The sequence below is a fragment of the Nyctereutes procyonoides genome, unplaced genomic scaffold, assembly GCF_905146905.1.
Source record: "Nyctereutes procyonoides isolate TBG_1078 unplaced genomic scaffold, NYPRO_anot_genome, whole genome shotgun sequence".
Lineage (NCBI taxonomy): Eukaryota > Metazoa > Chordata > Mammalia > Carnivora > Canidae > Nyctereutes > Nyctereutes procyonoides.
In genome coordinates this window covers 1,409,004-1,419,764 of record NW_026575134.1, presented here as the reverse complement: position 1 = coordinate 1,419,764, position 10,761 = coordinate 1,409,004, and the positions used below count along the sequence as shown (strand labels likewise).

The 10,761-nt window shown below is 43.8% G+C and overlaps 1 protein-coding gene across 1 annotated transcript in view; it reads left to right on the top strand.

The window, feature by feature from the left end:
• The first annotated feature begins 811 nt into the window (after window positions 1-811).
• The window catches only part of ZPBP (zona pellucida binding protein), an 87,829-nt gene continuing 77,879 nt past the window's right edge, over window positions 812-10,761 (top strand). Inside the window, exons 1-4 of the mRNA XM_055300780.1 lie at window positions 812-944; window positions 1,027-1,190; window positions 1,358-1,701; window positions 2,247-2,512. Of these exons, the coding sequence (XP_055156755.1) occupies window positions 812-944; window positions 1,027-1,190; window positions 1,358-1,701; window positions 2,247-2,512 (907 nt within the window). The remainder of the gene's footprint in view (window positions 945-1,026; window positions 1,191-1,357; window positions 1,702-2,246; window positions 2,513-10,761) is intronic.

The window sequence follows — 10,761 nt, the reverse complement described above, 5'->3', positions numbered from 1 at the left end:
CCTTCTTCCTCCCTTGCTTCCCCTTCCTCCATTCTTTCTCCCTCCTTCCTTCTCCTTCCTTCCTTTTCCTTCTTTCTTCCTTCCTCTTCCTTCTTCCCCATCCTTTTTCCTTCCTCTCCTTCCTTCCCTTTCCTTCCTTCTTCGTTCCTCTTCCTTCCTTCTCCTTCCTCCCCTCCTTCCCGTTCCTTCCTTCCTTCCCTTCTTCTCTCTCCTTCCTTCCTTCCTTCCTTCCTTCCTTCCTTCCTTCCTTCCTTCCTTCCTTCCTTCCTTCCTCCCCCTTCTTCCTTCCTTCCCTCTCTCCTTCCTCCCTTCCTTCCCCTTCCTCCTCCGTCCTCCATCCTCTCCTGGAGCTGAGGTTGCGGTGGCGGCAGCGCAGGCAGGCAGGGGCCGGGCTCCAGGGCGCGTGGGGCGGCAGGTCAGCAAGGGGCGGCGGCCGCTGCCCCCCGGGCGCACGGAAGGCAGGCTCCGGGGTCGGGGGCGCGGGCGGCGCGGGCGCCCGGCCGTCGGGGTGGGGGTCGGGGTCCCCGCGTCTCCCGGGTCGCGGCCGTGCCCCGTCCATCCTTGCAGCCGCAGGGCCGAGCGGGGGGGCCCCAGATCCCGCCGCGCTCCGCCCGGTTCGAGAACCTTCCGGGCCCGGCGTCGGCCGACGCGCGCACGCGGCAGCCGCGCAAGCCCCGCCCCCGCCGCCGGAAGTGGCGGCCCGTCCTTCCGGCCTCCCTTCCGGCCCGCGGCGCGCCGACTTCCGGCGGGCAGGTGCGCGCGCGCCGCCTAACGACCGTCCGCGGCGACGGTGGGCAGCGGCGGCGAGCGGATGGAGGCCTCGGCCCCCGGCCGGCGGCGGCGGCGGCGGGGCTGGCGGCGGGCCCGGGGCGCGGGCTGCGCGCTCAGCTGGGCCGCGGTCGGCCTCGTGCTGTCCGCCTTCGTGGCGCGGGCGTCCCCCCCAGGTGAGGCGTCGGCGCCGCCCAGCCGCGGAGGCGCCGGGGACCGTGCGGGGCCCCCGTCCCTCCGTCCGTCCGCTCCTCCGAGGCCCGGAGCCGCAGCTGACCTCGGAGCACGCGGTCCGCGTGGACGCGCGGGAGGGGGGGCTCCGGGGGCTCACGGCCTGCGGGAGGGCGGCCGGGCCGGCGGGGACTGAGCGCGCCGAGGCCCCCGCTTGCGGGGAGCGCGAGATGCTGGAGCCGCGCGTGCCTGTAAGACTCGTGTGGATGCACGGATGGAGACGCAGGCGCCCCGCGGAGCCCCGTGCGGGACTCGGGCTCCTGACCCCGGGGTCACGCCCTGCGCCCCAGCGGGTGCCGCACCGCTGAGCCCCCCCCCCCAACCCCGGGGATCCGAGAGCCTACGGGGACCTTCCTAGGGCAGGCAGCGGCCTCCCGGCCCCGAGGACACTCGCCGCCCCGTGTTCCGCGCTGTTGGGGCCGGTGCTGTGCTTTGCGCTGCTGCTGCTGCCGCTGCTAGTCCGCGTGCCCGGCAGCACTGGCCCCACGAACGTGAGCGCGTATCGTACCCGAGCCCTACGCGGTCTGTGCCACGCGCAGGGTGCGTGCTGGTCAAGGGGGGTCACGGCGGGCCCGGGCCCCGCGGACTGCTGACGCAGTGGGAGACCCTGCCGGCGCTCGAGGGACCCGTAGGCCGGGGCACAGCACGTGCCCGGAGGGAGGGGCTGGAGACGGGACCAGGGCAGGCCGCGGGCTTCACGGGGTGAGGGGGCTGGAGGGGCGGGGCCACGGGGTTAGAGCAGCTGGAGGGGCGGGGCCACGGGGTGAGGGGGCTCGAGGGGCGGGGCCACGGGGTTAGAGCCGCTGGAGGGGCGGGGCCACGGGGTGAGGGGGGCTGGAGGGGCGGGGCCACGGGGTGAGGGACTGGAGGGGCGGGGCCACGGGGTTAGAGCAGCTGGAGGGGCAGGGACACGGGGTTAGAGCCGCTGGAGGGGCCGGGTCACGGGATGAGGGTGCTGGAGGGGCGGGGCCACGGGGTTAGAGCAGCTGGAGGGGCAGGGACACAGGGTTAGAGCAACTGGAGGGGTGGGGCCACGAGGTGAGGGAGCTAGAGGGGCGGGGCCACGGGGTTAGAGCCGCTGGAGGGGCGGGGCCACGTGGTTAGAGCAGCTGGAGGGGCGGGGCCACGGGGTGAGGGGGCTGGAGGGGGAGGCCCTGGTGACCTGAGTGAGTCGCCAGGTGCGGGTCCCCAGGTGCGGGTCCCCAGGTGCGGGTCCCCAGGTGGGCATTTGAAAATGGGTATTGCAGGTGGTTGTGGAGACCCTGGAGGCGGGCGATAGCGGGGAAGCAGGAAGAGGTGAATCTCGGGGGAGTAGGCGGAGGAGGCCGCGCCTTCCCCGGTGACCCGGCCGCGGGGACTGCCACACCCACCGCTGCGGTGCCCCAGCTTCTGACCAGGCACGTTGCTGATCTTGCCTTCTTGTTTTTCATAGTCGGATATTTCATTCGATTTCCAAGAGGTTTTCGCTTGACCCAAGAAACGGTGAAAATTGTGGGATCATCCAGTTTTCCAGGTATGAATAAATAGACCTTCAGTCATTTTAAGAAAGTAGTTAACATTTGTTTAGATTTATCAGCCCCGTCCCAAAGGCTGACGTTCCCCAGACATCCTGGTCTCCTGGGATGGAGATGTATTAGAGGTTTTTCCGTGTAGTTTTATTCCTCCACTTGTGATTATTAGCCATAATATTGAACTTACGCAGTTTGAATATGCTGAGAGTCTTTGCAGATGAGATCTGTATGTCGTAAAGGTTTTGGATTCATGAGCTTTTCCAGGACACACATGAGAGGCACTAAAAGTTTATTTTATTTTTTTTTACTGAAGTCAATTTACATGCTTAAAATTCCTCCTTGAAGTGCACATTCCAGTGGTTTTTAGCATACTGGCAACGGGTTTTGCAGCAATCACCATGTATTACCATAGCACTTTGACAGCTCCAGCAAGGAAGGCTGTACCCTGTAAGCAGTCACCCTCCAAGGCTGGAAACCACTGATTTTTCTATCACTATTAATTTTCCTGTTCCGGACATTTTATATAGGTGGAATCATATGTGATGTGGTGCTTTGCATGTGGCTTCTTTCACTTACAGTGTTTCGGGGGTTTATCATGTCATAGGATGTATCAGCACATCGTTCTGTTTCAGGGCTGAATAATATTCCATTGTATGGATATACCACTTTTTGTGTATCCATCAATTGGTGGATATTTGGGTAGTTTCCACTTTTTGGCTATTACCAACAATGCCGTTGCCAACATTCCTGAAGAAGCTTCTGTGTGAACTCAATTCTAACTTATTTCTCGTGAATATATATACCTAGAACGTCGGGTAGCTCTATGTTTAACATTTTGAGGAACTGTCAAACTTTTTTTAAAGAGCCTTTAATATTTTACTTTCACACCAGCAATGGATGAGGATTCAAATTTCACATCATCCTTGCCAACAACATTTTCTGTTTTTTATCTTTTTGATTATAGTCATCTAGTGTGTGTGAGGTGGATTGTCATGTGGTTTTGATTTGCATTTCCATAATGTCTAATGATGATTAAGATTTTTTCATGTGTTTAACAGACATTTGAGTATCTTCTGTGCAGAAATTTCTATTCAGATCTTTTACCCATTTTTTAATTCAGTGGGTTTTTTTTCCAAAAAAAGTATTGAGTTGGACTTTTTTTTTTTTTTAAACATTCTGGTCACTAAACCCTCGTTTGATTTACAAAATTTTTCTTCAATTCTGTGGATTATGTTTTCACTTAAATTTTTTTTTGATTTTTAAATTTTGATTCCAACATAGTTAACATGAAGTGTTATATTAGTCTCAGGTATACAATATAGTGATTCAACCATCCGGTACGTTACTTAGTGCTCATCACACACGATAAGGGTGCTCTTAATCCCCTTCACCTATCTCTCTACCCCTCCTCCTACCACCCCTCTGGTAACTATCTCTTTGTTTTCTATAGTCAAGGGTCTCTTTCTTGGTTTGCCTCCCTTATTTTTTTTCCTTTCTTCATTTGTAAACAGCCCAAATTTGTCCATTGATGGATGAATAGATAAAGAAGATGTAGGGTGTGTGTGTGTGTGTGTTTATATACATATGTGTGTGTCACACAAAGAAAAGTCAAAAGACTTTCTTTTTCTGTTCACTTGTCTTGATGCCTTGTTGAAAAACATTAGATGTATGGGTTTTTATTCTGGACTCTAAATTCTATTTCATTGATCTCTAGGTCTGTCCTTATGACAGTATGACACTGTCTTGAGTTCTTTTGCTCTACAGTAAGTTTAGAAATCATTAAGTCAGGGTCCTTCAAATTCAGTCTTTTTCAAGATTGTTTTGGCCATGCTGGGTTTCTTGTAAATCCATATTAATGCTAGAATCAGATTGTCCATTTCTGTAGAAAATCCCATTAGGATTTTAGTAAGGATTGCATTGAAGTGTCAATCAATTTTGGGAGTACAACCAACGTAACCCTATTAGCTTTTCCAATTCATGGACTTGGAGTATCTTTCCATCTACTTAGATCTTTAATTTCCCTTAGTGGTGTTTTAGAGCTTTCAGTGTACAAGTCTTGCACCACTTTTGTTAGATTTATTCCTAAGTATTTTATTCTTTTTGATGCTGTTGTAAATGGAACAGTTTTATTTAGGTTTTTAATTGCTCATTGCTGTTCCGTAGAAATACAGTTGAATTTTTCATGTGGTTGTTGTATCCTGTCACCTTGCTGAATCATTTATTGGCTTTTTTTTTTTTTTTTTTTGCCAGTTGCTCCAGCCAGAACCTGCAGTTCAGTGCTGATGAGAACAGATATCCTTATCTTACTCCTGATGTTAGTTAGAGAGAAGGAACGGTTTCGGTCTTTTGCTATTGAATATGACCTTAGCTCTGAGTTTTTTGTAGATGCTTTTTGAAATTGAGAATGTTCCTTCTGTTCCTAGTTGGTTGAGTGCTTTTATTGTGAAAAGTTTTTGGATTTTGTCAAATCCTTTTTCAGCATACATAGATGATCCAGTGTTTTCTGTCCTGTGTTCTATTGATATAATTCAGTGTTACATTGATTGATTTTGGTATTTTGAATAAGTCATGCATTCCTGGGATAAATCCTGGTTGATTATGATGGATAATTCTTTTTCATGCTGCAGGATTGGCTGCTACTATCCTGAGGATTTTTACATCTGTATTCATAAGGGAAATTTTTCTGTGTTTTCTTGTGTTGTCTTTGTCTGATTTTGGTTTTAGGGTAATAGTGGCTTCATAGAACAAGTTAGGACATGTTTCTTCCTCTTCTGATTTTTTTTAAGAGCTTGTGAGGTGTTGTTGATTTGACTTGACTTCTTTGGTGAAATTCATCAGTGAATTCACCTGGTGCTGGGCTTTTTTTAATAGGAAGATTTGTAATTACTAATTTAGTCACTTCGCTTGCTTAGGTCTATTCAGACTTTGTTTTTTATTTATGGTTTCTGATGAGAAATAAGCCACTAATTTGAAGATCATGTGTATGCAACAAGTTGCTTTTCTTGTCACTTTCAAGAGTCATCTTTTTAGACTTTAACAATGACTATTATGTGTCTAGATATGGATCTCTGAATTTATCCTAGTTTGAGTTCATTGAGCTTCTTTGATATGTAGATTCATGCCTTTCATCAGTTTGTGGAAGTTTTGCCATTAGTTCTTCAAGTATTATTTGTGCCTTTATATTCTCCACCATTCCATGGAATTTGTATTATGTATACACTGCTGTGCTTGATGGTTACCTACAGGTCTCTGGGTATTGTTCATTTATCTGTATATTTTTTTCCTCTTTGACTGAATAATCACAAATTGATATATCTTGAGGTTTGCCGATTCTTTTTTTCTGCCTCTTTAGATCTGTTTTTGTTTCTTATAGTGGGGTTTTCAAATTTTTATTGTACTTTTTAATCCAGAATTTCCTTTGGGTTCTTTTTTTTATATAATATATATATATGTAACTTCTGTCTCTTTATTGATTTTTTTTTGAGAGAGATCATTTTCACACTTTTTTTTTGGTACTTTAGGTGTTGTTTGATCATATTTAAAACAACTGATTTAAAACGTTTGTTCAGTAAATCCTAAATTTGGGCTTCCTCAGGGGCAGTTTCTTTTGGTTGCTTTCATTTTTCCCCTACCTATGATAATACTTGGGTTTTGTTTTTTTGGTTTTTTTTTTTTTTTTTGCATGTTTCATATTTTGGTTGAAAACTGGACTTTTTAAATAATTTAATATAGGAATTCTGGAAATAAGGTATAAATGTTTTTGGTGTTTATTGTTATTGTTGGTAAGTTTAACAACTTTTCTGAACTACTTAAGTTATACTTATGTGTAGCCACTGAAGTCTCTTCTCAGTTAGCATAGGCTGATTATTGGATGGAGATTTTATTGACACCTGGAGCTCATTAATCTGTTCTCTGCTGAGGGTGTTTGCATGCTTGTTGTCACACACCCTAAACATTTAGCTAAGCGGTCGATAACTCTGTTCTTTACTGTCTGTTGTGCAGAGCACTGGTTTCAGCTGAAGGTACAAACTTAAGTCTCAGTCTTGACGGAGCATGCTCAGTGCATGCATGTGGCCTTCTATTTTCCCAGAAATATGTTAGAACTTTTCAGAGCCCCTGTGGACATGTCATTCCCAGCTTTTCCTCTCTAGCTTTTTGGTTAGCCAGCTGTTACCCACTGCATCAGGCATTTCAAAGTTAAATGAAAGCATCTAGTTATTTTTGAAAAAATACTTTTTGGGAAAAGGTTTGTACAGTGGCTGTGCTTTGAGTTAGATAAATGAAGACAGGCTTGTGAGTAGTGTCTTCCAGGAAACTGCCAAAGAAGTCAAATAAAGACAGTTCTTTGGGAAGGAGGCCTTGAAGTCCCTCCAACCCTGTTTGCCCCTTTAGTAGCTGCCAGGCTGCTGGTTCTTACAGTGATTGGCGTGGTGGTTGTCAGAGCGAGGGCAGAAGGGCAGAGCTGGGGGGTGATGGGAATGGGGAAATTTACGATGCTGCCAGCCCATGAGGCCCTCCTAACAAATTACCGCAGACTGGGTAGATTAAACAAAATGTATTGTCTCCCAATTATGAGGCCAGAAGTTCACATGGAGGCAGGGTTGGTTCTGTTTGAGGGCTGTGAGGGAAGGGTCTGTTCCAGTTCTTCTTCCTTGGCTCGTGGGTGGTCAGCTCCGTTTAAGGTCTCTTCACGTCATGTACCCTCTGTATTTGTATGTGTGTCCAGATTTTCCCTTTTCATAAGGCACCAGTCATATTGGATTTGGGCTCACCATAATGAGCCCATCTTAAGTTAATTACTTTTGTAAAGATTCTGTGTCAAAATTATGGTCACATTCTGAGGTACGAGGATTAGGGCTCAAACTACATACTTGGGGAGAGGCATAAATCACCCCATCATGCGAAGAGTCAGTTGTTTTTCTTGAATAAGTTTTTCACAGGTTGCTGTAAATCTTTAATTTCCAGAGTTCTGAAAATGTTGATCTTGACAATTTCTGTCAGTTTTTGCATTACCTTTATGAGGGAGATAATTTTTAGTTCCTTATCTAGCCATTTTCGTGGATAACACAACTTTTATCATAGCTTTTAACACTACAGCCTTTAAACCTAAATTATAAAATAGATCCATAATAAATACAGAGAACAAACTGATGGGTTCCATAGGGGAGGGATAAAGGGGAATGAGCATAAGGGTGAAGGGGAGGGGAAGATACAGGTCTCCAGTTAGGGAATGAGTTAGTCACGGGGATAAAAGGTACAGCGGCGGGGATGTAGTCATCAGTATTGTAAGAGCATTGTCTGGTGAAATATGGGAGCTACACTTGTGCTCAGCACAGTGTAATGTAGAGAGTGGTCGAATCACTGTGTTGTACCCCTGGAACTAATGTGACATTATCAAGTATACTTCAATAAAAAATAAACATGAACTACAAAAAAAAAAGACTGTTCTGGGAGTTTGCTTCTGTCAATATTAATTATATCAACATGAAGATAAATTGGCATCTTTAAAATTAATCATAAGTGTACAGTCCCGTGATTATGGCATTCTGGTCTAGCTGTACATCTTTTGCTGGAGTCTGAGGATATTCCCCCAGTGGCCTTGTTTGATTATCAATTAACTTCTGTTTATTGTTCTCTAAATGTTATCTTCTTTTTTTATTACATGGCTTAATACATTATTGATGAATGAGGTGCTATTTACTTGTGTATGTTGATGTTGTGTTAGGAAACTTCGCAGTTCACTTATATCTTCTTTGATTTAAAGAGGTTAGTAGAGACTAGAGGGAAGGACATAGGCATGGCATGAGTTATTTGTTTTGTCACAGACGAAGCAGGAACGTTATACCTGTGCTGATTTTCTACAGATGAGGAGGCATTTGGATACTTACCTGAGTAAAAGCACAGAGGAGTGGTTCAATGTGCTGCTTTAGGGAGGGCTGAGTAGTTTGGCATGGTTGGAGCAAGTGATATGAAAAGAAGTGTAATGAGAGAGATGTAAAAGATCATGCCCAGAAGAGCCAGTAAGTCATGCTGAGGAGTGACAACTGTATACAATAAGCATGTATCTAAGAAGTTAGAAAAAAGAAGTGGAATTTAGCTGAGGCAAGTAGGGAAGAAATAAAAGGAGGAATTAATGAAAGAGACCAGAGAACAACAATAAGTTGAATGGAACTAAACTCTGTCTTTGGAACAGTTAGTAGATGAGCTTTTGATAAATGTTTTCAGGAGAGTAATGAAAGTACAAAAAAAAATGTTCCAAGTAAAGATATGCTGATTTTTATATTTTATAACGTGGTATTTTGAATGATTTTATGCTGATAAACTTATAAAACAGACTTAAGTTACTTAGAAGACTAATAATCAATTACATCCTCTTGATTGGTAATCAAAAATTTGTTTTCATATTTTTTTCTATTACAAATAAATAAAGAATGAATGAACGAACCAGGCTAAATAGTTTTCTAAGGACAAAAAACTCTTTCCATATTCTTTCAAAGAAATTTACAGAGGAAGATCTGCCCAGTCAATATTATGTGGCTATTATAACTTTGGACACCTTCCTTAAGCATTATTAAATTGTAACTTTAGTAATAAAATTGGAAAAGAACAAAAGATAGTATAAAAATTATACACAGTTGTATTTCTGAATGTAGGTACGAGTATCCCAGGAATAATATTTACAAATTGAATCCAACAGTATTTTTTATTATTTGTTTATTGATTTATTTGAGAGAGAGAGAGAGGTATGCGCATAAGGTAGGAGGAGCAGAGGAAGAGAATCTCAGGCCAACTCCCTGCTGAACAGGAGCCTGGTATGGCACTTGATCTCATGACCCATGAGATCATGACCGGAGCTGAAACCCAAGAGTTGACGCTTATCCATCAGGCACCACTGAATCCAGCAGTATTTGAATAAAAGAGCATGATCAGTTAGAATTATTCCAGGAAAGCAATAGTATTATCAATCATTCCATTAAAATATTCAAGAAGCTTCATTTTAAGGATTCAGAAATGTTTTAAGATTCTGATATCAAATTAAGTAAACAAAATTGTTGGTGGTGGAACACCATAGGGAATGTGGTTCAAAGAGAAGACGGAGGGCAAGGAGAAATTATCCTGATCTTAGTGCGTAGCTTATGACTTATTTAATGAACGGGTGCCCAGCCAGGCTCAAAGTCAGCGCCTGAAGTTTGTGGATTATCCTTCCTGTTTTGTCTTTCTTTCTTTTCTTTCTTTTTAAAGCCGTGCTATCCCAGAGGAAAACCAGTGAATTACTCCTAGATCGGCTCTTATAGAGCGGCCATAGTATTCTGTCAAAACACTTGCTTCCATTTTCAAAGATAAAAAAATCATTGATTACAAAAAAAAAAAAATAAATAAAAAAAAATAAAATAAAATATTCAAGAAGCAAAAAACAATCATTTCATTCAGTATAGAAAGAATTGTTAAAATTCAACAGCAATTAATGATAAAAACAAATAACCAAGAATACAGGGTAACTTTCTTAACCTACGGAGTAGTATCTATCTAAAACCTACATTTGTGATGTGATGTGATGAGCACTGGGTGTTATACTATTGTTGGCAGATTGAATTTAAAGAAAAAAAAAACTACATTCAGTGAACATCTGAATATATGGTAAAACATGAGAGATACAGTCTCTATTTAAAGTTAGGAATTTCAATTCTCAAGTACAATTTTATTTTATTGAATCACAAAATTTCTGTATTTGATGAATCAGTGAAGAGTCAGCATGCAATTACTGAGGAATTACTGGAACTTTTCTAACAGCTTACTTAGCAAATTCAGGATAATTGAATTGTTACTGCATTCCTTTTGTATCCTAAAGATACTATTTTTACATGGTTAGTGATCAAAACCTTTAAATCTTAAAGTGGGAAAAATGCTTAATAAATAAAACCATAGCGTAATTTATTGAGTTTTTACACACATAATTTTTAAATTGAGTACTTTGGGTCACATCAATATGAATAATCTATTCCTCTAATTTAAACAAATTTATTGGTTCCTTTCATGTTTGGTATCATTGCAAAAACCAAGTCTTAATTCATTAATTGTCTTAATAATTTGTAATTAAAGTCATATTCTGGGGATAAAATAAGTTAGTATGGTGAGCTCTTCATAAAAAACTAGTGCATTATTTTCAGATTGAGACATACACATGCTCAAATAAAATACATGTGTATATTTTTGAGTGTTATTACATGGAATGCAAAGAAATTTAGTTTTT